This window comes from Condylura cristata, unplaced genomic scaffold (genome assembly GCF_000260355.1).
Source record: "Condylura cristata isolate star-nosed mole 26May11 unplaced genomic scaffold, ConCri1.0 scaffold00038, whole genome shotgun sequence".
Classification (NCBI taxonomy): domain Eukaryota; kingdom Metazoa; phylum Chordata; class Mammalia; order Eulipotyphla; family Talpidae; genus Condylura; species Condylura cristata.
Window position 1 is genome coordinate 8,379,589 of NW_004567139.1, and position 26,086 is coordinate 8,405,674.

The 26,086-nt window shown below is 60.8% G+C and overlaps 1 protein-coding gene across 2 annotated transcripts; it reads left to right on the forward strand.

The window, feature by feature from the left end:
• Positions 1 to 50: 50 nt before the first annotated feature.
• Positions 51 to 26,028, forward strand: SAP30BP (SAP30 binding protein). Of its 2 annotated transcripts, none has more exons than XM_004693500.2 (11): positions 51 to 186; positions 1,613 to 1,719; positions 2,252 to 2,299; positions 15,275 to 15,317; positions 18,939 to 19,027; positions 20,984 to 21,075; positions 21,555 to 21,615; positions 21,972 to 22,023; positions 22,740 to 22,798; positions 23,467 to 23,548; positions 23,739 to 26,028. In XM_004693500.2, exons 1-11 carry the CDS (start codon positions 81 to 83, stop codon positions 23,918 to 23,920), a joined length of 921 nt encoding a protein of 306 aa, XP_004693557.1. In that variant the 5' UTR covers positions 51 to 80; the 3' UTR covers positions 23,921 to 26,028. The 2 variants fall into 2 exon arrangements, with proteins under 2 accessions (XP_004693557.1, XP_012588493.1); XM_012733039.1 differs by lacking the exon at positions 51 to 186 and adding an exon at positions 478 to 524.
• The last annotated feature ends 58 nt before the right edge of the window (positions 26,029 to 26,086 follow it).

Genomic DNA, 26,086 nt, shown 5'->3' on the forward strand with positions numbered 1-26,086 from the left:
CCGGAACAAGTCGCCTCCCGGCGCGGAAGTCGGCTTTGGGGAGTCATAGAAGTGAGCCACGCCGGGGCTGTGGGGGGAAGATGGCGGGGAAGAAGAATGTCTTGTCGTCTCTGGCAGTTTACGCGGAAGATTCAGAGCCCGAGTCCGACGGCGAGGCGGGAGTCGAAGCGGCGGGTAGCGCGGCTGGTGAGGCCTGAGTGGGGAGCTGGAATGGGAAAGTCGGGTGTCTGCTGTGAATGCTGCTTCCCGGGCGAGGCACGAGGGACAGACGGTCATTGTGCCCCAGGAGTCGGGGCCCCGAGCCCCGAGCCGCGGTCCGGGCCCTGGGTGGCACAGGCGCTCAGTAGGAAGAGCGGACAGGCCCGCCCGTCGTTCCGTGTGTTCTGCGGACTCGCTAGAAGTCTCCGTTGTGCGCAGACCGATGGATGCAGGATACTTCCTGAACCTCTGCCTGCCCCCTCCGGCCTCACTTGATGGGAGGTGTGGAGGAACGATGAGTAAAATGTGCGTGGACCGTGATCAAGGTCATCATCTTGTTCAGTGTGTACCTTTTAATCAGAATTGTGCCCTTTAAAGAGTAAAATTAGCTCGTCTCCACAGCCAGAGAGTCTGTGTATCTGGAGTAGGATATAGGCGTTTGCGAGCTTTTTTGCTTCTTTTAAAGACTTATTTTTTATTTATTTATGCATACAGAACTGGGGTATAGGCCAGAGGTGCAGAGGCAGTGAGAGGATTCCCCAGAGACAGTGGGGAGGAGTAGAACAGGCAGATCCCCTGTGCTCTGCCGCGCCCTGGCCAGGATTGAACTCGCGTTGAAGCGGCGGCTGCTTGGCTTAGCATAACTTCGCAGTGCGGTGCTCCAGTCCACTGCACCACCAAGGAGGGCCCTGTTTGAGAGCTTTTTAAGGCTCCTCCGTGGTTCCATTACTTTTTTAGTTGTTTCAGCTCATCAGTGATAGTGTTGTCTTACATTGAGAATCACAGTGTCAGAAAGTGGGAACAGATCTCTTCAGGACTATGGCAAGACATCAGATTACCTAACATCTGGGCCTCAGTTCCCTATCTGGAAATGAAAGGGGTTGATTAGGTTAATTGCTGTTATACATGTTCTTTTCCAATCTGGAGGTTGGGGGGGGGGAACTCCACCAAGTGATGACTTATTTAAACTTACAGAAGGATTTAATTTCTCTATGTGATTGGAAATCCTTCAGAGGGAGCTCCTGCTCAAGGTCCTATTCCTGGAGAACCCCCAAACGAGGAAGGCAATTGTCTTGCAGGAGAAGACAAGTTTGCCATGCCCTATGATACTGGTGGTGATGTGTGCATAGAAAGGTATTCAGACATACGTGCTGTAATAGTTTTAAGAAAGGATGGCTTTGGTTGCCATCACTCAAATGGAAGCATTAGAAAGAGAATTTTATACTTGGTTGTATTTCCTATTTAGTGACGGCATCCACTAAATTGTGGCCTTCCCCAGGCAGAAGCTAGGTCCCTGGCCACTTACATGAGATTTAGTTTCCCCTTTCATTTGCAGAGATTCAGGCCATGCAAATAGCTGAAAAGTTTTCTTGCCTTTCCCTCTCATTCTTTTTCCTTTTTAACTCTGTTTCAGAGGAGAAAGGTGGATTGGTGTCTGAAGCCTATGGAGAAGATGACTTTTCTCGCCTTGGGGGTGATGAAGATGGTTATGAAGAAGAGGATGAGAACAGCAAACAGTCGGTAAGGGACTCACCAGACACAGAGTGGGGAGCAGAATAGGCTGAGCGGGGAGCAGTGGGCAGGTCAGGAGAGGTCTGCTGCGCCCTGTGGGTCACTCCCCTGGCTGGGGATCGAACTCGTGCTGCAGTGTCTGCAGTGTTGTGCTTTAACCCATTTTGCTAGGGAGAGCTTTTTTTTTTTTGTAATCCCAGGTGTCAATGGATGTTTTAGGTCACTTTCCCCAGTTTTGCTAATTCCTTTTATAACAGCGAGTGGTCCATCAGTATCATTTATAGCTGTAATCCCATTAGTTTTAATCTCGGTTGAGATTCATTCAAATCTTTCAATTTACTAAAAAGGTTAGAAAGGACAATTCTTTTGTCTTTATTGTGATTTACTCCTTTCCCTCCTCTTTCTCTCGTTCTAGATGGTGGGGAAGGGGTTCTCGCTGGGTGGTCCAGGCCCAGTAAATTTGCTCTCACCTCTAGTTACACATGTGTGAACCCCCTGGCCACTCCTTTAAACTTAACACCCTATGTGTTTTGTCTTGTAGGAAGACGATGATTCGGAGGCCGAAAAACCTGAGGCAGATGACCAGAAGGTGTGGCGATTGGTGTCGGTGGGGGGCCTGGATGAGAGCTATGTGTCGTAACACGGCAGCTCAGTCTGCATGTCTGTTGAGTTCTGCCGCCGGATACACTGGGCAGTGCGTGTCCATTTTCTGGGATGAAACCCGCTCCAGAGAGCCTCTGAGGCACCCCAGAATGGGGAAGGCCAGGGCTGCGTGGCAGCCAGGCGGCCTGCTGTGCATCCAGGGGCACTGCACTTGTGGCGGGTGAGATGTGGGGGTGTTTCTAGCTCGAAAGCCTGCCTTGTGCTCTGAGGGTCTCCTTAGTCATCTGGAAGGGCCCTATGTGAGACAAAGTGGGGCTTCAACCCAGCTGTGGGGTGCTGCACCCAGTCTGTGGTCTTCTTTAAAACAACATGGTCGTTTTTTCTATTTCCATCCCTGGTGCAGTGAGAGTAGTTAGTGTGTCCAGTCCCATATCTTTGGGGTGGAGGTTCAGATGCCTGGGGTGGGCCTGCTGTGCCGGACAGACACCTGCCACATGTGCCGGGAAGGAAGTGCTCCGTGGGGGCACAGTCCAGAGGGGAAGGTTGACCACATCATGCTGGGCCCAGAGAGGAGGGGCCAAGTTCCGTGATTCAAAACTGCTTTGACACCAGCCAGAACCCTCAGGAACTAGGGTGACGCTAGTGGACTTAGGAGAATGATGCCCAGTTAAATGCAGCACCAGCAGCCAGGAATAGCATGAGCTCTTCTGAGGGAACCCGGTAGACTCTATGGCTGCATAACCCGTGTGCGGCCCCGGGTGATCCTGGGAGGCCATGGGTGATGCTGACATAACAGCTTTCTCCAAGAAAGAGATTTTTTGTGCCGGCATGCAGTAGAAGGAAAAAGGTTGAACTCTGGGAATGGTGAGTGTAATTCCTTTTGTGCCGAGCATGGTCTGGAGCTTAAGAACCTGTCGAGGCCTTGCCAGCAGGAGGCGCACCTCTGGCCTGGGTCAGGCAAGCTAGGGAAAGGGTCTACAGCAGCAGTGTTTGTCTGTCTGGTCCCTGGGGCATAAAGTAAGCCCCATGGGCTGCCAGGGGCTGAGGCCAGCTTCTGTCTGGTTACAGGCCTTTGTCTGAAGGAGCCTCCCCGGGGAAGTTGGGGGGGAGGTGTTTGAACTTACCTGTCACCCTCTGGAATACAGTTGTCCAAACAGCAAGTCCCCTGGGGGTGGTGTGTCTTTAAGGAAGAGGAAAAACAGGCCCCAACCCCCCAAACTGCAGAGAATCTGGAAGTTGGCTAATGTTGCCTGCGCTCAGCCTCCCTTTGCGGTCCCACGTGGAGGTTGCAAGAGCTTGTTTGTCCTGCCGAGGCTGGTGTGTCTGACTGCACCTCCTTCAGCCATGCAGGTTGCAAGTTTGCTTGTGGAGTGAGGAATTTTCAGAGAAAACATCAGTTCCCCAGGGGCCCCCTCGACCATCAGAATATAAAGCCCAGCCAAGCCTCCTGTAACTCCTGGAGGGTGGCTGTAGAGGGGCCAGGCAGAGCTCAGGCATTCTGATGTCCTCCATTCCCCGGGTTAGCAGCCAGCCCTTGAGGACAGAAAGCCCCTGATCCTTGTGGCATCTCCACGCACCAGCACCGGTCCCTGCAGGAGCGCTCTGTGCTCCTCGCTCAGCCCTGCCCTGGGTTTCACCTCAGCCCCTTGCTGCCCTGCAGCTCGGCTGCACATGTGAGTTCTATTTCAGTTGACACTTGGCAGTATCTTTGTCTCCTCAGGCCCGTCCCGCAGAGCCCAGGGCCCTGAGCAGGCCTGCGTTTACCTTGGGAGCCCGCGATGCCACGGCTGCCTCCTCCACCAGGGGGCGCTCCTCCCGCGCTGGCCCTCTGCTTTGTCCCTGCAAGGCAGCTGCTCAGAGCATGTTGGTTTCTTTATACAATTGAATCTTGGGGCTCCCGAAGAGCTTCTCTTCCTATTGATTTGACCTAGTGACAGTTACTGTGTTAGAAGTTAAAACTGAGAAAAATACTAAATATTTAAAAAAGTAAACTCATCACATTTAACACAAATCACCTTTTTATGAAAATTTACTGTATCTAAAACCGAGAAAAGTGCTGTGAGTCCCTGTCAGGCTTTTTACCCGTCCCCTCCACGTCTCCTGTCCAGCCTCCCACACAGCCGGCCTCACAATGGCTTCTGCATTTGGCCTGCTGTCTCACTTGAAATGTTAGCAGCAACTTTGGCTTCACGGGGGAGGAGACGCTGTATTTTTGGAGTCCTTCAGGTACTTGAGGATATTCTCTGGAACTTCATCAGGACTTAGCAGTGCTTTGCGAGGGTGTAGTTAGCTGTGGCATGGAGTGCAAGACCTGGTCCCAGAGCCTGTGTGGAAACACACAGGCCTCCTGCACTCTGGACAGCTTCCTCCCCAGAGGTGCTTGTCTGTCGTCAGACACTAGTCGCTTGGGAGATGCTGGCTTTTGAGTTGCGCAGAGCTCCAAACTGTTGACATGTTGTGCTCTGTACTCCACCACCAGCGAATGTCAGTGGCGTGACTGGCTGAGTTGCCAAGCGTCTCAGTGAGGCATACTCATTTTCCAAGGGGGTAGTTTTGCCCGAGAGCTTGAAGTTCACCGTTGCCTCTACATACTGCTACTTTCCTTGAGGTGACATCTTCGTTTTTGAGAAAGTGTCTGCCTGTCCGCGCATCTCGGTAGCCTGGCGTGTCAGGCCTTCTTTGAAGTGAAAGCAGAGTTCCGGGAAGAAAGCAGCGAGGGGCCTGCCACTTGGGTCCCGTCATGCATGGGCCAGCATGTCATGCCTGCCTGCTGTCATCACACAGCCTGCTGAGAGAAGTCACACCCCAGAATCAGACTTTTTTTTTTTACCCAAGGGAGCCATCCTGCCTGTTGGTCTGGGCCCACCACTACTGTGCAAGCCGTGCAGTATTCTCAGCCCTTCCTGCAACGCTTCTGCCTAAGTTGTGTGCACAGGCCAGCCCTGCAGAGCCCTCCGCAGTGGTCGCCGTTCACCCCATAAACCCCTGCGGACTCGCGGGCCTGCCAGCTTTCAGAACCACAGCCCTTCCCCAGCAGCCCTGGCGTCGGTCATAGGGACCTGTCGTCTGCTGACTTCACTGAGCAACAGGTGTCACTGAGCTGCAGGTGTCACTGAGCTGGGCCCTCGCGGGCCTTGGAGCTGCCTCGAAGGCAGCAGTGGCCAGAGCGAGGGGAGGGGCCAGCGTGGCAGGAGAAGTGGAAACTGCACATCTGGAGCCCAGAGGAAGCTGCCTTGTTCGTCTCGCGAGGCGTCGGCGGCAGGGTGCTCGGCCTCGCGGGCTCGGGCACATCTGTCTCAGAGCGCGGTGGCATCACCTTCATTGCCAGTGCCCTCTGCCGGCTTCCCAGGCTGCCTGCCACCTAGGGCTGATGCTCTCTGAGGAGAGCAGGCATGGAGGGGAAAGAATGACCCACTAGACAGTTCTGTGTGCGGTTTGAGGGGTGGGGAGACAGCTGGGTTGGAAGGCCTGGAACTGAAAGACGTTTGCTTTCTCATCATGAAGCGCTTTCTGTCATCTCTGCCCCAGAGTTTGTCGCGCTGCCTCGAGGGGTCGTGTATTCCTGTTTCCAGCTTTCTCAGGCAGGTTTTAAGGAGTCATTTGACAAGGGTCCTAAAAGAAATGGTGGGGGCTTGCACTGAACCCCCACAGGGCTCCCTGGGAAAGGGCATGGCATTGTGTGTAAGCAGAGTTGGGTCTTCCCCAGCCTGGTTTGCTGCTGACGCTGGGAGGTATGAGCTTAGAGCGTGGAGCTGCAGGACACCCTCCTCCTGGCACTCTGGGGTGCAAAGTCCACGTCGGGGGGTATAAGCCACGATGGCTCAGGCGGCCCGGGGTGGCAGAGACGGCCTCTGGGTTGGTGCCTTCACCCTGGACCAGATCTAGACAAAGCTTCGGGAAGTGCCTCGGGCCTTGCATCTGCTCTGGCTGGCTTCCTGGAGAGGTGGCGGGCAGGCCTCTGCCAGGGCGCCGCTCCTGTCTCCTCCCTCTGTTGGCCCTTGGCTGCGGGCGGCCCTGCTGCCCTCTCCTTTGTCCACTTCACCTCGGTTGCCCTGGTGTGTTTTCCCTTGTTTATTTCCCCCCCACTCCCACAGTTCCTGTGCATGAAGCTCTTTCCACCCATCCCGGGCCTGCCCTGCCCTTCCTTTGAAAACGCACAGAGCACAGGCCCCGCGGAGCGGGAACGGCCGCACGGCTGGCTGGGAGGGCGGGCTCCCTGAGGCGCTGCGCCCCGGCTTCCACTTGGGCCAGAATCCTCCTGACCCTGGGAGCAAACATCTGTCCAAACAAAGTCATGTTGCTGGGTCACGGAGGTGGCGTCGGGTGGGGAGAAAATTGCTCCAGCATTTTTTAAAAAGGCGTGTAAAAACCTAGGTCAAGTAAAAGAAAACATGTTTGAAAAATTCCTCAGGCCCCTCAGGGGTGCAGAAATGTGGGGGTTACTACTTGGTGCAGGGACTGGGGGGGGCGGTCAGAGCCCTGGGGGGTCCTGACTGCGCTCCTCTCCAGCCAGGAGCCGCAGGCATGCCCTCGCCCCGTGCTTGGCTCTGAAGTCGGGATGGGGGCTCTGGCCTGCGCACAGGGGCCAGTTGCTGGTGGGCCTCAGCCTCCTCAGCAGGATCAGTCTGGCCTCATCCTCCGGGGCAGAAGTTGCCCCTTTTTCTCACTTCGCGGCTCTCTTGGTGTCTCGGTTTTTTTCACAGAGCTCCTTGGCCCAAGGAAGGGCCCTCAGTTCCATCTTTAATGCCACGAGCACCCAACAGCGAGCTTCGCCGGCCTCATGGCTCACTAGCTGCTTTAAAAAAGCAACATGGACGTGGGTGTGACGCGTCAGGCAGTGCTGTGTGCCGTGAACTGTTTCAGCATCATGACACCTGTGAGTGCTGCGGCAGTGTGGGGGCCTCGACGGTCGTTTGGGGAGCAGCAGCCATAGTTTGTCTTAGAGTTCTAGAATGGTGGCTTGAGCAGCCCCTCCTGCAGGCCTGGCTCAGCTAGGTAGCGCGGCTCCCCCTCAGGGCCCCCAGTGGCCCGAGACGCTTCTGCAGCCCCCAGAGGGAATTGCCCAGGTGAGTGCGTAATTCACTGTCTCAGAGTCTAGGAAAGGGGCTGGCACTGGGCAGAACTCACTCCCTCTCTTCCCAGCCCCTGCCCCCCATCAGTGCTTTTTTCCAAGTCTGATAACCAAACATTCCCCCCACCAGATTGCATGCTGCTCCCCAGCTTGTTTCCAGGACTTGGGTGTTGGCGAACTGACCTAGGGAGGCTTCCTGGCCCACAGTGTGGTGTGTGGGAACCTTGGGGTGAAATCCCTGTTGTTGACCACAGGAAAGAGGCTCCCAAGTGCCAGCCATGGGCTGTGGAGGGAGCCTTGGGCCTGTGTGTGCTTCGAGTACATTCCCTGTGCCTCCGGGAAGCTGAACCTGAGGGCGAGGTGCATGCTCTTGAGCAGGCAGCGGACGGTCTGGTGTGTTGGCCTAGAGGGTTCTGGGGGGCCAGGTTGCGGGGTGTGGCCTGGGAACTAGGTCACCCGTGCGCCTGCCTGAGCTCCAGTACATGCCGGGTGGTGTGTCCTCCTGAGTCTGGGGGTCAGCAGGGTCATGCAGCGCTTCACTTTTCCTTGGGGGCCTTCTTGACCCTGGGGGTTCTGTCAAGCTGTTGGTTGTGGCGTGGCAGCAAGGTGGCGGCCTGGCTGTCGTCGTGCGCTGTTGTGTTGCCCGACAGCCGGAGGACGTCTCCTGGGCCCGTGCTCAGTTGCACCCCACTTGCACCCCCTTCTCTTGGCCATAGCCCGCAGTATGGTAGGTGTCCTTTGCGTCCTGTTTTGTTCTCATCTGCATCGAGCCTCACTCGGTGCTGGTAACGGCCCAAATGAATGCCTGAAGGTGAGGCGCTTAGGGGCTAGAGCCCATGTGTTACAGCTCGCCAGGAACATTCTACGAAAAGATCTTTTGTAAGATGCTTTTCTTAACACCTCCAAAAGGCTTTGTGTTTCTTTGTTTTTCTAAGCCTCAGACCCACCCACCTTCGTTTGCGCTGACGCTGTTGGCCATGCTCGGAGCTCCCAAGCCGTCTGCAGCTGACCTAGTTCAGTGGCCGGTCTGAGTATGTGTTCAGGGATCAGTGCGGTGCTGGTGATCTCTTCCCTGTGAGTCTCCGGTGAGGTGGGAGAGCTCTCTCTGGAGCTCCAGCTGCTCCAGGTGTAGCTGGAAGGCCCCGGGGTTGTTGACCCAGCGAGGGAGGCAGCTCACAAGCGTTCAGGGCTCGGCAGCCCTTCTCCCTGGGCTCCCGGAAATCTAGGCCCAGGGCAGGGGCAACGCCCTCATCGCTGACTAAATCTGCTGGACCAGCCCTTCTGCAGTCAGCTCAGAGTTACTCACCGGGCACCACAGCCCTCGAGCTGCTCCCAGTTCCTCGGGCTGGAAGGGGCAAATTTGCCTCTTCCTCTGAAGCCGGGGGCTTATCCCCGCCTTGCTCGGTGAGCTGCAGCGTCATTCCTGGACAGGTTTCCTTCTTGGCCCTTGACGTTGGCTGAGCCAGCGGTTAACACAAGGCTGCCTCCTGGTCTCGAGGGCGGCAGGAGGGCCAGGAACGCTGTGGCAGGGCGTTGGGGTCAGGCGGACTGGGCTTGCATTGCAGCATGTACCTGCAAGAAGTCTCATCATTATATTGTGCCTCAGTTTACTCTTCCATGAAGCAGAAATATTACACAGTAATGGCTGTTTCACGGGGTTCGTGAGGAGACTCCCAAGTCATGCATGTCACCTTCTGGCAAGTTCTGAAGGAGAATACAGGCTCGGTGCCTCCAGCTTGCCACAGGTTCAGACCCCACCTCCATGAGCCTGTGAGTGCTGACCGGGAGAGGGGCGAGAGGAGGGAGCGGCCAGTGAATGTGGCTGCTGTGAGCTGCAGTCCCCTGGAAGTCGCAGCATGGCCGTGAACGGCTGAGCACACCGGCCCTTTCCCGCGTTTGGCACATCCTGGCTCGCGCCGGCGTGGGTGGTGACTCCATCTGAGGGCAGACGCAAGGACAGCGACAGAGCAGGCCCAGGAAGGATCTCTTCGCCCGACCACAGTGGAAACGGCCCAGCAAGGCCCTCTGCCCTGCCACCGGCCCAAGAAGGCCCGGCTCCCTCCCGCACCGAACACTGCGGGACCTTGGGCCCTCTTGTGAGCGGGTTTCCTCTGACCTCCGCGTGGCTCCCCAGGGCTGGGCTGCTGCACGGCGGCTAGCTCCCGAAGCCCCGCCGCCCCTGCGTGGCGCTGCAGTCCAGAAGGCGCCGCTGCAGGCCCCGTCCCCCCACCCAGCGGTGTGCAGGCCCCAACACATTTCCTGCCCCTTGGGCCCAGATGCCACAGATGACTCACTGAGGTGTGGTTGGGCGCCTCCTTCCCCGTGGGGATTTATCTTTCTGAAATTGCATGATGCGGAGAGCAGGCTGTCTGTCGGGGCGGCCCGCGGCCCCACCTCCTCCTTGTTTTGATGCCGCTGTGCCACTCTGGGTTGGTAGGTTTTGCTCACTTGGAGTTAGGTGAATTTTCCTCAGTGGTGTCTTGAAGCTCCTGCCTTCGTTGCCCTGTGGACAACGAACCCCTCCTGTCAGTGTGGGGCTGAGGTCCCTCTGCTTGCCACACTCCAGGCCCTTCAGCACCGCCGCTCTGTTGCCCAGGTTAATCTGCCGCCTCAGCCGAGCAGCTGTCTTTGGTGGGACACCCGAGGAAAAGGCTCAGCCTGGCCCCACGGAGGGCTCGACTCACCCTCTGTGGGCACCCTGCTCCCAGCCGCGCAGCCCACTCAGTGTCCTGGGGGTCAGGGCAAGAGAAGTGGCCTGCTGAGCGCCTTCCCTGACTCCCCGCAACTCTGCGTGTCGGGTGTCCGAATCCGGTCTGAGCCAAGACCGGCACCCTGGGGTGACAGGTCTCCCTGTGCGGTGGCGCCCGGCCAGTTCCCAGTCCGGTTGGTTCCGTGCAGCGGAGCGCCAGAGCCCGCTGAGCCGTCGGCTCTGTGATAGCATTTTTCAGAGTGGGAGAGCCTGTTGCCTTTCCGCCTCCCTGACTTTTCCTCCTGGGCCAGGCCCTTCCTGGCGGGTTGGTCACCCACAGGTCCGCTTAACCCTTACCTGTGGAAACCACCTCCGCTGGGGAGACGCTGAGGTCCCTCGGCGCCTGCCCTCCCTGTGCCTGCGGTCTCCACCCACCGTGCAGGGACTGCAGGGGAACAGCTGGTGGCCGCCTTCCTCCAGGGCCCTCCCGGGAGGGCCGGCGACACAGCCTGAGCCAGAGCACTGCCAGGGCGTCCCACCCCCCCACCCCGTGGGGGTCCCCGAGCCCGGGCGACTGACAGCGCCCAGGCCGCGGCCCCGTCCATGCCTGTCAGAGCGTGGTCGTCAGCCTGAGGCTGGGAGAGCGCCACAGATGTTCCAGAACTGCTGCTTGCTTGGCAGCCTGCAGTGACAGATGCATCTCGGGAAAGCTGTTTCACGGCACTTCCATCCTGCCAGGGGGCCTCATCCTGAGTCGGCTGCGTTGGTGCCGCGGTGCCCCCTGGGAATGAAGTGAAGCTTTGTTGAAGGGAACCTCAGGTGATTGCCCTCACCCTGGCACTTGGCCCACTGCCTGGCCCATAGCAAATGCCCAGTCAGGTATTTGTGTGATAAATAAATGATTTAATTCGCCAATAATTAAAGGAACAGAGAGGTGTGGGGTAAGAAAGGCAAAGAACTGGATCTCAGGTTTATTTCAGGTCAGTTCCAGACCAGCCCCTTCATGACTTCCTCCTTTTTGCCTCTCGACTGAAGCCGAACTGGAGCAGACTTTGGGCCTGGGGCACAGAGCCCGCAGCAGAGGTAGCTATGAAACCTCACGCTGGACTGGAGTAGAAGTGGGGGGCGATGAGTGTGGGGGTGTTTGCTGTTGGGCAGCGCTGGGAACGTGGGGAGAGCCTCCACAGGTTCTGAAGTCTGCCTGGGGCTTAGTAGGTGGCAGTGGGGAGGGTTGTATCTGGCTGGGCCCAGGCCCTAATGCAGAGGGCCAGCAGGGGATCCCCCAGTGCGGGGCCACCGTTGAGGCTTCCCCTTCCAGTAGGCGCCCTCCAGAGGTGAGATTTCATGGGGCTACAACGGCTGGACAATGGAGAATGCAGCTTGGAAAGCGTCGTTCTGCTCCCCGGGCTGCCTCCTACTCCTAAAATGCAGGATTGCATCACCCAGCAGAAAACTGCCATCTGGAGCATTCTTCCTGCCGCCTCCCGGCAGTGGGGAGAGGCCACCCTTTGCCCTCTGCTCAGAATGCTTTCTCTGTGCCTCCTGTACCCAGAGCTGGGAGAGCCACTCTCAGATTTGGCAGAACCAGCCGCAGGGAGGGGTCGCCCTCGCTGCAGCTCAGTGGGAGACTGGGCCTTGAAACATGCTTGAGGGGCTGGTTCCAGGAAGGGTTGAGGAAGCATTGTTGGCTGTAAATAAACCTCTGTTCTCTCAACCAAGCCCGGTGCTTCTGCGGAGTAACCCCCCCACTCACATGGTGTGGCGGCTCAGCCGCTCCCAGGGCCATATTGTCTGGCTTCCTTCCTCCACCCAGCCTCTTGGGGCATTCTGCAGGGCGCCCACCCGCCAGGTTCTGTGCAGGCCCAGCCTGGTGCCCTGCGTGCCCTGCTCGGTGGGCCTTGGGACCAGCTGAGGCCCGGGGAGGCGGGGGGCTACGGTGGGAAGAGTGGGCCTTGCCAGAGCCCCGTTTCTCTGCTCGGCTCAGCACTCGCCTCCCTTTCCCATCTTCTCACTCAGCTTTTATAAGAAGCGGGTCTGGTTTTGTTTTCCCTGGTGTCTCTATTAGTCAGAACTGCGGGGCAAGAGCGATGTGACTGTTCTGCTCTTATCCGGTGGCTCTTCCTCTCCCCGGGCTAAAGGCTTTTTCTCATCTTCCTGGTCAGCAGGGTGAAACCCCTTTGCCTGCTTGTGTCCAAGGGGCATGTGCTCACAGCCGGGCCTCAGGGAGGCCCGTGCCCTGCTGACGCTGATGCAGACAGACGTCTGCTGCCTGGCTCCCTCCCTTCGTCGCTCTGACCCGCTGAAACCGTCCACCTGGAGGCTGCCGCTCCGTGCGAGTCAGGACAGGTGTCCCCGCGGTGCTTCGCATGCCAAAGCAGGCCTCGGAGGAGAAAGGAGCAGCAGTGCTTGTTGCTTTTTACTTGTGAAAAAGGAAGAACCAGCCAAAAAAGGGCAAAACGAAAAGTCACTAACTGCCAGCCCCCACCTCACCTCCACCTTGTGAAAGACGGCGAGACTGCCGCCCTGCAGCAGGTTTTGTACGACTGGTTTCTTGAGCTGCTGGCAGTTTCGTCATATGTCTCTTCTGTCGCCTCTTTGATCACTTTCCCCGGCTTGCTGGTGCCTCCAAGAAACCCATCGGGTGCTGCTTCGTTTTCCTACTGGTCCTGGTGCCCGCAGCCTGGCTGGGGGCCTCTCTGGGGCTTTGTTTTCAGCCCCTTCTGGCCTCCTGAGGCCTCTCATTTGATGAAACTTAGCTCAGGGTACAGTTGGCAGAGGAGGCTCTAAGAAGCACCTTTGGGGTGAGGGGCGTCACCCATCTCCTGGCCGGCTGAGCTTTCTTTTGCACCTCTAGATCCTCGCCCGAGTCCACTCCCCAAGCCCTTCCCCCATGCGTGGGTTGGGCTGGGGGGTTAAGCTGCTTCAGGGCCGAGAACCGGAGCTGTGCCTCTGCTCGGCAGCTTCGTACCAGGGTTCTGCGGGCTCAGCCGCCTGCCACTGCCAGAGGGCAGAGGATTTGTCCAGACCTAACCAGATGTGGCCACCGGGAGGCAGTTTCTCATTGCTTGATTCTCTGGGGCCTTACAAGCCCCAGCAGTGCCTGGGGCGCACGTGGGAACTCTGAAGAGACTCCCAAGTCTTCCCAGGAGACTTCAGGCAAAATTACGTGGTGTGATCTGTGGCGGCCAGCGGTGTTACTCCGGGCAGAAGAGTCTCCCAGGCTGGGGCTGCGCCCAGTCTGTTGCCAGCACTTTGTGGAGGGACCGTGGAGGTAGCGTCCAGCTGGGAAGTCGGAGGCGGTGTTTCTGGGAGTGTCAGGTTGGGGTCAGGTGGCTCTGTGGGGCTCAGGGTACCCTTGGGCTGTGCATGCACGGCCCTGTGCGAGTCGAGCCAGTATGCAAGTTGATGGCTGCCTGCTTTGCTTAATTTTCTTCCCAGCGTGTGTGAAGACTAACTTAAGGAGAATGAGGAGCCAAGCTAAAAAAAAAAAAAAAGGAAATCCTAAAAGCACGGGGGCTTCCTGCCCGTGACTGCGCGCCATCATGTCTCCTCCCCAAGACGTGACCAAACAGCCTCCTCCAAGCCCCGAGGACCTTGTGAAATCTGGGAATCCCCCGGGGGCTGCTGCCTGCCAGGAGCCCCGGAGTAGACACTGAAGACAGGGCACGTCTGATGACTAACTTCCTGCTCCGGCCTAGGCGCAGAGGGCTCTGGGTGTACAGCCTTCGCCCGCCCCTGCAGCTCAGGCCTTGAGCCTCCAGAGGGGCAGGCGATGCGGTCTTGGGGGAAGATCCGCTGGGGCAGGGTGTGCCCGAGGGCACGGTCCCACAGTGAGTGCCCAGAAAGCTGTCCCCTAGAGGGAGGGTCGGAGGCCTTCTGCGGCCCTGCGTTCTGTTGCTGCCGCGGTCACGTCCTGGCTACAGAGGCCTTGTTGAGGGCGCCTGGAGACTGGCACTCTACCGCTGATTGATGGCCAGCCTGACCTTGGCAGGCATCCCCCCAGCACACCCTGACCCTCTGGAGTAGCCCCGCCGGCCTCCGTGCCGCCTGCTGGCCGGGGGGCAGGGGCCGCTGGGAGAGTTGGGAAGCGCCCTGGCGTCAGGGAGGGCTTGGGGAGTGGCGCTAAGCATGGCCACCCTGCTGTCAGCGTGGCCACGGTGTGGGAGGGCTGGCGGCGTCCCTGAGACGTCCTGGTGTGACTTGTGCAACTGGTGTCCACGGCTGTTCCCACAGGCGCCTCTGCCACTGAATTGCCACAGTCTCGCCTCCCTCAGCGGCCACAGGCTCAGGAGTAACGTGCAGCAGCTCCCCGGGAGCACAGCTTCTGCCTCGAGCGTGTGGCGTTTGAGCCCCTGACCTTACTGTGTTTGAGGGGTTGGGTCCCCCAGAAACGGAAGTGGGCACGCTCTAGCCATCCTACATTTGGGACAACGGTAGTGGGGACATCCTGCCCCCCCCCCACCGCCCCGCACCTGGCTTGGAGGGCGCCTCCTGCTGGTTGGGGTTGGTGAGGCTTTTCCTCCAGCAGTGAACCGCAGCGCAGCTGGAGACCGGATCAGCCGGCCTTGGCGCCGCAGTCCCAGGAGGCGGGAGCCGAAGGGCGGGGAGGTGGCGGCCCTGGGCAGGAGCAGAAAAGGCTTCTCTTGGGAGAGAGGAGAAGTCAAGTGTTAAGAGACTGAGAGGGGAGCCAGAGAAGGGCCGCTTCTGTGCTGGGACCTTGTGGTGCCCGGTTCCCTCACGGGTTACAGACCTGCTCCTGGGTCCCCTAAGCCGCCCCGCTTTGCCTGAGTGTGTCCCCTTGTGCTCAAATGAAAAGTAAGAGAGATCTGGGAGCAGCCAGTCTTGGGTTGACTCTGGGTACCAGGTGGGGTGGGGGTGGGGTGGCTGGCCAGGCCCTGTGGGGGGTACAGCTGATGGCTGATGTTCATGTTCCTCCACGCTGGCCAGCGTTGGTCACTGCTGAAGGCCATGGAGAGATCGAACCGGGGTCTGGAGCATCCCGGCTGCTCTGATGCGGAAGGAGGGGGATTCGAACTAGGAGGTTCAGGGGTCTCAGAAAACCCTCAAGGCATCTGCTCACTGTTGGGTTCCTGCAGCGCCTCATCTTCCTTCCCCTGAGGTCCCACGTGGTCGCGGTGACAAGAGGAGCTATGGGTCAGGGCCCCGACTTACCTTCTTGTATTTCTGTTTCTGTCTTGCAGGATAACACAGAAGTAGAAAAGCGAGACCCCCAAGAATTAGTTGGTACGTACCCCAGGGGTGCTTGGGCCTGTTTCCGGGACTTGTCCAGAACCACCCCAGTAGCCACTATATGAGGCGTCTCTGCTTCAGCCGCGGCTGCTGTTTCACTGGAAGCCGTTTCTCGTGTTCCCGGTCAGGGCCTCCCCGAGGAGTCTGGGCCAGGTGCCCTGGGAGCCCGTCCTGCTGAGGCGCCTGAGACGCCCTCCCCGCCTGTCTGCACAGCAGGGGCCCATGTGCCCCCATGCCTTGGGCGGGTGGCCTGCGGGCCCTGGCGGTGCTGGCAGCGGCTTGGGGCTCGCGGACTTCAGCCCTGGGCCACCGCGCCCGAACGTGGCCTGCACGCGCTGCTTCCTGCAGCCACTCCGCCGGGCCTTTCTCTGGCCAGGCTCCTCTCACTGGGCTTGGGGGTGGCTCCCACTCTTCCTGCACTAGAGGACCCAGGAAAGGACTGCTGTTGTCTTCCGAGGAAGGGTTGGGGCGGACACTCCCAGAGCAGGCCCCCACGGGCCCTGCCTTGTTCCTGCTGTCTCTGATGTATGGAATGAGCCATCGCAGTCCTGCTACAAAAGCCAGCGCTGCTAAAACCTTCTCGCTGGCCCTTTCACAGCCAGCACTTGAGGGCCATACCAGTGGGCTTTGCGGCCAGGGAGGCAGAGCCGCACTGGCTGGAGCCTCTGCTTCAGCTGGGAAACGCCCACGTCTCCCCACGCGACTTGTACTTTTTCCTTCCACTTGTTGAAAACAGCTTTGCCGAGGTGTGATTTACATAGACTGGTCCATCCGCAGTGTCATGCTGAGGCTGACAGACTCGTGCAGCCGTGCTCACCCATCATGACGTCAGTGGCCGAGCCCTTAGCCGGGGGGCCCGGAATCTCACCTTCAGCCCGCCGTCTAATCAGGGTCTCCCGCCTGGCGCGGACCTGCGGGATGCATAGTCCTCTGGTGCGGGACCCACCCTTGGCGTGGCGGGGGGTTGTTGCAGCATCCCTGGTCTCTCCCCGGGGGGGACGAGCGCCGCTCCCCGCCCCACGTGTGACCCCAGGCTTTGCTGAGGGCAGGGCAGGCCAGCACCGCCCGCAGTTGGTCCCCACGGCACAGCTGGAGGGAGACGCTTGTCCGGCCTGTCTTCTGCGCTTTGCACACTGGTTTCGAGGGCCAGCCCCATCGGTCCAGGTGTGTCCGCGCTGCTGGCTGTGCTGCCCCAGGGGGAGCTGTGTCTCTGGTTCAGCTCCGGAGCCACACCTGCTGCCTGGCCGCGGTGCACGGCCCCGCTGCCCACACAGGCTCCTTCCCTTTAAGACCGGAGTTGCCCCAAGTCGGCAGCATTTTCACGCATGTAGAAAGTGCCAAGCTGCGTGGAGCAGATGACCGGTCCTGGTCTCCAGCACTGCGGACGCTTGGTCGAGCCTTCCAGGACCTGCCTATGGCTCGGGGACAGTGAGCCACTGGGTCCTCCCCGTCTCCGATGCACTCAAGACACCCCACGCCTCTTGCTTGCAGCCCACAGTACCCCTGGGGCTTCCCTCTCCCACACCCCTGCCTGCCGACAAGCAGATGCAGATTTCTGCCTGACACTACGCAGACCCGCTGTTCTCTGACCTGGGCATGTAGGCCTGAGCCTCACAGGCCTCAGATCCAGAGGGCCGCCACCCTCCATGGCTCCCCGGGGCAGCCGCAGACACTGGCAGCCCCCAGGTACCCACGGTCACATTTCTTAGTGCGTTTGCTGAGAAGGGGCAGGAGGCCCGCTGTGGGGCTTACATGCCCCGTGGGTACGTGGTGGGGGCGGCTTTCTCCATGTCATGCTCCGGCTCCCTCTGCTCTGGGGGGGAGAGAGCCCCTGACAGGCCACTCCTCACATCCGTGGGGCAGGCCTTACCTGGCTTCCTGCATGTGTCCCTGTTGCCCCTGGTGGCGGCCTGGGAACACATGTTGCCCTGAAGCCGGATATTGAGAGACCTGTGACGAGGCTTGATCATGAATTAAGCACAGTAAGACCAGCAGCATAGCCAGTGATGAGCACTAGACAGATAAGATCAGCCGTGCCAGAGCCCTGGGCTGAGGCCCCCTGGCGTTCCCTGCCCCTGGTGGTTAAAGGGAGGAGACAGCAGCTGCCAGTAATGCCCTAGGAATTTTCTTGCTCCTGGCCCGGGAGTGGGGGGGGGGGGCTGCTCCCCATACTGTATACCATTGTAGTCAGAGTGTGGTTGGGTTGCTATGGCAACACCGCCACACCCTGTTTTTCCTTTTTTCCAAAGGCTTCCTGGCAAATGCCAAAGGGCGTTCTTTGTCTGTCACATGCATGCGCACACTGCACCCCAGGGGAGAGGCCCCCCTGCCTGTGTGCCTGAGCCTGCCCAGGCACTCCCCACATGCCCGGAGGACCAGCTCACCCCAGTGAATTCCACCCTCCACTGATCTCTGCCTTCTGCTTGAGCCCGAGGCCTCTCCCAGGGCTCGCATAGGGCAGGACTTGAACTCCAGCCAGACCTGGGTGTCACCCTGGCTTCAGGGCTCGAAAAGAGGGTCCTGAGCAAAGGGAAGTGCGTAGCCCCCTGTGGAAACTGCTTCTGGGATGCATGGGTGTCTGGCCTCCGCCACTGGACTGTCACCCAGTCTGCGTTCTCGAGGCGCGGCAGAGCGAGTCGGGGGCGCAGGTGGCTGGTCTGAGCCCCTGCCCTGGGCCGGCCCGGCAGAGCCGCAGCCTCAGCTGCTCAGCACCGAGTTCTTCACAGGAACAGCTCGACTAAGCAGGGTTCAGAGTGCCCTCTGCGAGGAAACGTGAGCCCAGCCAGGGCAGCTGTGCGGGCCAGCCCACTCGGCCACTAGGGTGAGCGCAGCTCCAGCCCGGACTTGGCACGCCGTGGTGCCCGTAGGTGCTTGCCGGTGTGGGCACGGCGCTTCCTTCTCCCCTCCCCTGCCCCGCCCTGTGCCTTCGCTCTTTGCTCGCTCTGTGCTCCTTTTCATGAGGGAATGTTTTCAAGAACACGGACAGCTCTTCCAACAAGCAGCGCATTGTCTGAGGGCAGCGCCCGCTCTGCAGTCGCCAGGGCGGTCGGAGGCTGCAGGCGGGGAGCGGGGAGCGGGAGGCAGCCTGATGGGCAGCGCCAGAGATGGTGGCTCTTCCCGTCAGAGCTGGGCCTCTTGTCCCGAGGACGAGTCACGGCCGCGAGCCAGTGACCAGCAGGCTTCCGCGTGGGTGCACGGGACAGTTGGGAATGCTGTGGCGCCAGAGCTCGGGGCCTTAAACTGTAGCCTAGTAGAGGAGGGTGGCGGCCTGCGGCCTGGGTGCCCGGACGCGGCGGCCTTCAGGGCTTCTCGCTGGGACGCTGAGCCGGCCACACTGCTCTTCAGCTCCGGCTGCAAGACGTCCCGCCTGCACCTGCTCCCCCAGCCCCTGCCCCGCCCCTCCCAGTGACATGGCAGCAGGCCCCGTCGCCTGAACCCTGACCTGTTGGCCCGCAGGCTCCTCAGTCACTTGGTCTCAGTTCAGGGACACCCCGGTGTGCTGCTTCCACACGCTCATCCCGCCCCAGAAGCGTTCTGGAGAGCTCTGGTTTTGTCCACGTCCATTTGAAACCCCACATCGCGCACCTACCTACACAACTTCTGTTCTCCCAACAGCTTCCTTTTCTGAAAGAGTACGGAACATGTCACCTGACGAGATTAAGATCCCCCCAGAGCCCCCTGGCAGATGCTCAAATCACCTGCAGGTAAGCACAGAGCTGGCTCGCCGAGGCCTGTGTAGCTGAGGCGGGTCCAGGGCCTGGTTTGATCTGACTCTCAGAAGTGTCTGTGAAAGAACAGCCCAGGCGGGCGGGAATCCCGCCCGCCTTCCTTCCCGTAGCCTGCTCTCAGGAGATCACTCAGACCCTGCTCCTGCCACAGCTGCTCTAGCAAGCCCCCAGCTTCCCTCACCTAGGCCCTGAGCCCGGGGAGAGCAGTCACCTCTCCTGCACCCAGGTGAGCCAGTAGAAATGGCTCAGAAGGAACTTCCCACGAGACTGAGTGGCCATCAGAATGTTAAATAAGCAAATTCTAGAAACACGAGACCAGCAGCACCTCAGTGCATGAAACCCTCGCCCTCTCCCTGCAGTGCCACTCGCCTGGCTTCCTGACTCACAGATCTCATGCAGACCCGCCTGAGGTGTTTGAAAGCCCCAGGAGATGGAGCCTTCAGCACAGTTACTCCCTGGGGAACAGGACCTGGGGGTGGGGGTAGGCGTGTGCCCTTCCCGTTCAGCCGCTGGGACTGTCTCTGTCCCTTGTGGGATCCCCGTGAGGGGGCCTCATGCCAGACTGTGAGGCAGCAAGGCGGCCCAGTGCTCCCCGCCCACCTGCACTACCCTGTATCCCACAGCTTCTGCACCTCTGGCTCCACCCCCACCCCCAGCACCTCCCCAGCGGATAGATGACTCATGGGCCAGGCCTGGAGCCTGGGCAGGAGCCAGCGGGAGTCTCTTCCCTTCCCAGAAGTCCTCTCTCTGCTGAGTGGCTGCCGCTCTGCCCATCACCGCCATGCCAGCAGACAGCCAGCCGGCTCAGCCTTCAGTTGCAGAATATCTGTCCCTTTCAGCTCCTCCCTGTGGTGAGAGCCTGGCGCTACACAAGCTTGCGTCTCACCTGAGATGGCAGAACTGGTGTGCGGGCACTGGAGCCAGAGCCCACCAGATACAGGGCCACCTTGGCCACCGACCCTCCTGGAGGCCCCTGTGCCCTGGAGGAGGCCGCCTCGGGAAAGAGGGTGTCACGCTTGGCTTTTCTCCTCCCTGGTGCTGCATGGCCAACCTCTGCCATTCCCTGCTCCCTTTAGCCAGTCTCTCCAGAAGGGTGCAGGGGGACCCCTCTCCCCGTGTTCCTGAAGGGCGCCACTCGGACCCTCAGCCTTGCCCACTTCCTCTTGCAGATGAAGAGTGACCCTGAATGTTCTCTTCTGGAGAGTCTGTATTTAGTGGCCATTAGTGGGGGAGGCTGCAGAGAGGCCCAGGCCGGTGCCAGCCTCTGGTAAGACTGCTGCTCCTCAGAGGTGGCGCTGGCCCAAGACTGCTTCTGTGACCTTATCACACGCGGGCATCGCCACTGCCGTGGTCTCTGGGCACCTAGGAGCACCTGTGGCACTGGCCTGTGTCCCTGCCAATTGGTCCTGCTTCCCAGTAAAAACCCAAAAGGGGGCATGGGCAGGGAGGGGCTGAAGAGACATAACTCTGACCCCCGGCAACTATAAGTAACTCTTGGGTCTCCCCGCGAGGGACACGAAGTGTGTGAGACCAAATCCGAAACTGCCTCCCAGAGTTGCCCCAGGTCTGCCACCAAGGACTTGGTCCCAGTTCAAATTGAAAATCGCTCCGGTGCCTGAGACTCCTCAGAGAGTCAAGGGCTGGGAGCCTCCCGGAGGTTCACACGGCGTCTTCTCCATGGCTTCTCTGCCTGGACCTGTTACTTCTCATCCTAGTAGCCACACAGAGGAAAAGCAAAACAGAGATAGACTGTTCTCGAACACCACTTGGCCCATGCTCAGCTGGTGGGGGCTGGGTGCAGGAAGAGACGATGACCCGAGCAGGCTGTGCAGCGCCCTGTGCCTCTCCTGCGTGCCAGCCCACCCCGCCTGGGCCGCAGCCTGCAGTTGTGGCAGCCGGGCTCTGTCATAGCGCCTCCGGTCCTCTCCATAGGACAAGATCCAGAAGCTTTACGAGCGAAAGATGAAGGAGGGAATGGACATGAACTACATCATCCAAAGGAAGAAAGAGTTCCGGAACCCCAGGTGAGCCTTGGGGCTGCACGGCACGGGAGCCCTTGGTCCTGGACGGGCTGCACGGCACGGGAGCCCTTGGTCCTGGACTGGGCCGATGCCCCCTTGGAGGCCTGGACCCCGCCTGAGCCCCAGCGGTGACTCCCCCACAGGCCTGGCTTTTCCAGTTCACACTAAACAGGGAGAGGGCAGAGTGGGAGCAGCACTCTGCTCTGGGGCCTGGTCAGGGACGGGCTTGGGCTGGACGGTCCCACAGGTGCTCCTGCCCTGGCCTTGCCTGGGCCCCGGGGTGGTGGCCGACCCAGATACCCAGATGGGACAGACGCGTGCAGTGCTGGCCATGCTCAGGCCCTCAGGAGTCCGGCTAGAACAGTTCGACTGGGCTAAAATTTCGTCCCAGCCTAGGAACCCGCTGGCTCCGGCCTGGAATCTGGTCGCGTGGGGCCGTGGCGTCAGGGCCTGCCCAGTGCCTCCTGGTTTTCTCCCTCCAGTATCTATGAGAAGCTGATCCAGTTCTGTGCCATCGATGAGCTCGGCACCAACTACCCCAAGGTGTGTCCCGCACACAGAGGCTATGGGGCGGGGAGCTCCTGGGTGGGAGGGTCACTGCGGGCGGAAGAGCAGTCCCATCTCTTGTTTGACCACTTTTGCTCAACAATGATCCCATAAAATGGCTCGGGCCCTGGGTGGCCAGAGTGTGGACTGCCTTCGTGCCTGTACTAGTGCCGGGGCGCTGCTGGACAAATGCCTTGCTGCTCCAGACCCTCAGGCGTGGGCCGCCCCCGGCTGAGGCCAGCGGTGAAGGCCGAGCCCTCGGGCCGGGGAGGTCGTGGAGTGGGGACTTGGGCCCCTCAGCTCTTGGTGTTCCCTGGCCCCTCCTGATGGCGACTTGAACTCTGTCTTTTCAGGACATGTTTGACCCCCACGGCTGGTCTGAGGACTCCTACTACGAAGCACTGGGTGGGTAGCCGTCTGCGCAGCGCCCATCGTCCATCTCTGGCCGCAGTCGTCCTGGCGGCGTGTTTCTCGGTGTCCTGATGGTCCATAGTCTGGAACGGGACAGACCCACCTTGACTTACAGGGCTGAGAGGCCTGCCGAGGGGACAGAATGAGGTGACCCCGGCGGTGATGAGTGTTAGTGGAGGCTGGTGGGAGCCAGGCAGGACCCCCAGCTCGGCCCGGCGGGTAGGACAGTCACGCTTGTCCGAGGTGTGATGGTGCAGGGGGCTGGCCAGGCGATGTGGGGTGTCCCCGCCCAGACACTGCATGTTCCAGACTGGTGACAATACAACCTGAGGCACCCCAAGATTCTAAGGAGTTGCAGCCGGAGGAGCAGATCTGGCTTTTGGGGTGCTTGTTTGCCCCCCACATGTCTTGCTGGTATTTGAGTGTTAGTTATCAACATTTTCCTTAATGTTCACAGTATAGCTTCTCCTTGTCAGTGGGGAGGTGGAAGGAATCTCTCCGCCTGCACTGCCCCAGGGCAAAGTTCCGCTGAGCTCCCAGATGGGGTGCACGATCCCCAGCTTTGGGCCTTCGAGCTGGAGACCCCGACTGCCACCAGCCATTCTGGCCTTAGTTTCACCCATCGTGAGGGGACGGCGAGCGAATTGCTGTGAACGGAGGGCGGGGTGCGGGCCCAGGGCTGCCTTGGTGACCGCTCCCCTGCCTTCTAGCCAAAGCCCAGAAGATTGAAATGGACAAATTGGAAAAAGCCAAAAAGGAGCGAACCAAAGTAAGTCCCGGGGCACGTGGGGCCCGCAGGCCGAGCTCTGAGGCCAGGCCGCCCCCCCAGCGCTGCCCTCCGCCCACCTGGCCGCGGCCGCAGAGCCCCGCCGGCCTGCCCCCTCCGGTCCCCGTGTCGCTGCAGGGGCACAGCAGGCCTCAGCCCTGCGAGTTCCGGAACCCCAGGTGAGCCCGAGCAACGGCCCTTGTCTGAGGAGCCCAGCGGCCCTCCCCGGACGCCGTCCTTCTGGTGCCCGCTGGCCCCGGCCTCCCGGGCCGCACAGCTCCTCCCCCTGGCCTTGGCAGAGGGGCTTGGGGGCTTGGGACCGATTTGCCCGCGTTTCCCAGGTGCGACGAAATTCCTGCTCTTGCCCTCCCCATTCCAGACCCCATGTTGATTGTGGGGATCTCTGGCATCTGGGGAGCAGCGTGCCCCTTGCCCTGCGTGGGCGGGCACTGCCTCCTGCAGGGCGAGAGGTGGGGGGCCCTGGGCACGTGAGGCGTGGGGCAGTGCCCAGGGTGGACAGCAGGTGGTGGCGCTGGCAGGGAGCGGCGCCCGCCCGGGGGAGCCCCCGCCATCCCGGCAGAGCTGCTGCTTGGCGTTTCCTGCGCAGTGACGCCGCGCCGGCCACAGGGGGCAGCTGCTGCCAGGCCTGAGTGCCCCCGCCTGCCTTTCAGATCGAGTTCGTGACGGGCACCAAAAAGGGCACCACAACCAGCGCCACGGCCGCCGCCACCACAGCCAGCACCGCCGCGGCAGGTCGGTGACGCGCGCCGGGGCCGGGCGCGGGAGGGGCGACGCCACGGGCATCTGGGCCCGCACCCAGGCGTCCGTGCTTCTCTGAGCCTGCTTTGGGTGGGGGTGGGAGCCCTTGGCCGCCGGCCGCCGAGGACAGGCAGGGCCGGTGCCCATGCCGTCTGGGTTCTGACCTCTCCTGCCAACTCCCCAGATGCCCAGAAGAGAAAGAGCAAGTGGGACTCGGCCATCCCGGTGACCACGATCGCCCAGCCCACCATCCTCACCACCACGGCCACGCTGCCGGCCGTCGTCACGGTGACCACCAGCGCCAGCGGCTCCAAGACCACTGTCATCTCTGCTGTGGGCACCATCGTGAAGAAGGCCAAGCAGTGACGGAGTGTGGCTCCGTGCTCGGACGCTTTCCCCGAGGGAGGGCGCGCTCCAGGCGTGAGACTGGGCCCCGTGCCGACGCCCGCCGGAGCGGCCACTTTGTCTATGCCAGGACTGGGGCCTGCTCCCCAGATGCCCCCCGACGGGAGCCTGCCGAGGTCCAGCCAGGAGGCCGCCCGCCGTGCAGCGGGGCTTCGGGCCGGCTCGCGCTATTAAAGGTGGCGTGTGTGGCGCCGCGGCTGCCTGGCCTCCTGGCCTGCTGCCGGCCGTTTCCATGCACACGCCAAGAGCTCCGCACCCTCCCCCGGTGGGGTTAGGCCTCGGGCTGACGGCAAGGCGGCGAGTCTGTGCCACCGCTCCGGTGGCGGCCCAGGAAGGCCCACTCACTCCCAGCGGGTGGGAGTCCAGAGCGTGAGGACCAGCATTCCTGCACCCAGGCCCTGGGGGCCACAGCACCTCGACCACATTCAGGCACGTCAAGTCAGTTACCAGACGGGCTGAGGCTGGTCCCTGACCTGTGCAGGGCGGGTGTGCAGGTGGGCGCCTGGCCAAGGCCACCCGGGCCCGCAGTGCCCAGCTCGTTCAGCGCTGCAGGGAGATGAGTCACCTCCTGCCCTGGCCGGGCGGCCGCCCGTTGTTTGTGTAAACTCGGCTCCGGGGAGGGCCCTGGCTCCCCGCCCTTCCTGCGCTCTTATCTCTGCCCCACAGCAGCCCCTGGCTGGGCAGTGCCTACACCCCTCTTGGGGCCGAAACAGACTTCCCAGCCAGCACACAGCCAGGGGACCGCTGCTTCCTCGCCCTGCGGAAGGGCCACGTGTCGGGGCAGGAAGCTGGGCTGTGAAGAGCTCACCGCATCCAGGGACGGCTGGGAGTTTGGAGAGTTGAGAGTCTGAAACTGCACCTGACACTGACTGACAGGCAGCCAGGCAAGCTGGTCACCCAGAGGGGCGCAGCCGCCCCTCAGTCCTGAGGGGGCTTTACCCTGAGCTGGAGCAGGGGCCCCATCTGAATGCCAGGGAGTCACAGGGCCTTGGGGCGCGGTGGGACCAGGAACAAGCGTGAGGCAGCACCCTGCCCCACCCCTGAGGAAGCCAGCTGGCCGCGCGGTCTCCTGCCCGCCCTCAGTTTCCCTCCAATAAAGCTGTTCGAGCTGGCTGGCACGCCCCAAGCCCTAGGCAGGAGCCCTGCGCTGTTTGTGCCGCTCCCCCGGCGCCCAGATGGGGCTTTCCCTACAGCCCTTTGGTCCTCGGGGTGCGCCCAGCCTTGCCACAAGCTGTTGGACCATCCCCTCTCCCTGGCAGCAAGGGTCCTGGGGGATGAGCACAGGCAGGCAGCCCCCCGGCTATGCCAGCCAGCAGCAAGCGGCACAGGTCACTGACCAGTGTGGGGAGCCTGGGTGTAGTGGTTTCTGGGGGGCTCCTCCCTGCAGGCAGCTGGGGCTGCAGCCTGCCCCATCCCTCTTCCTGCACTTCCGGTCCCCACGGCGTGCACCTGGAGCCGTGCTCCCCCACCTGATGGGTCGTTTCAGTGCCCCTTTGCCGTGACCACTGCTACTTGGTGTGCTCACCCCCGTGCCGCAAGTCTCTGGGTTCCTCTGCACCTGCTGTGCCCTTCCAGTGGCCTTTCTAGTTCTTCCCGCCCAGAGGAGGGCAGGGGCTGTGGACCGCTCCTCTGGGCAGAGGCCACCCATTGCCCTGTCTTGCCACTGCACCCCGCCCCCAGGCTTTCCACAGGTGATGGCCCCTCAAGACACTGCTCCCATTGGCCGGTGCCCCCTCACGCCCCTGGGCATAGCTACTGCATCCTTGTCCTCGGCTCCCACTTTCCCCTCCACCCAGCACACTGCTGCCTCGCGAGCTCCGACCACGTGCTGGTTGGCCCAGGCCACTCGTGCCTCCTGGTCCTCGCTAGCCTGTCCCTGGGCGCCTGAGGGAGGTGGGGCGGGAGGAGAGGCCTCTGTGCTCCGGGGTCTCTGGGCAGAAAGCACTTAGCTCCCCCTCACAATTGCCCACAAGTTGGTCGCAGTGGTGGGCACCAGAGGGTTCACTGTTCTGACTTAGTATATTTTCAAATCTTTTTTTTTTTTTTTTAAGATTGATTTATGCACACAAGAACAGGCACAGGGTTGGCGGGGGGTGGTGAGAGGACTCCCCTGAGACAGAGTATGGA

Coding starts and splice junctions, on each gene's coding strand:
- SAP30BP (XM_004693500.2), top strand. CDS start 81: ATGGCGGGGAAGAAGAATGTCTTGTCGTCTCTGGCAGTTTACGCGGAA. Junction 22,024..22,739: donor CTCCTACTACGAAGCACTGG/GTGGGTAGCCGT, acceptor CCTGCCTTCTAG/CCAAAGCCCAGAAGATTGAA. Junction 23,549..23,738: donor AGCCAGCACCGCCGCGGCAG/GTCGGTGACGCG, acceptor CCAACTCCCCAG/ATGCCCAGAAGAGAAAGAGC.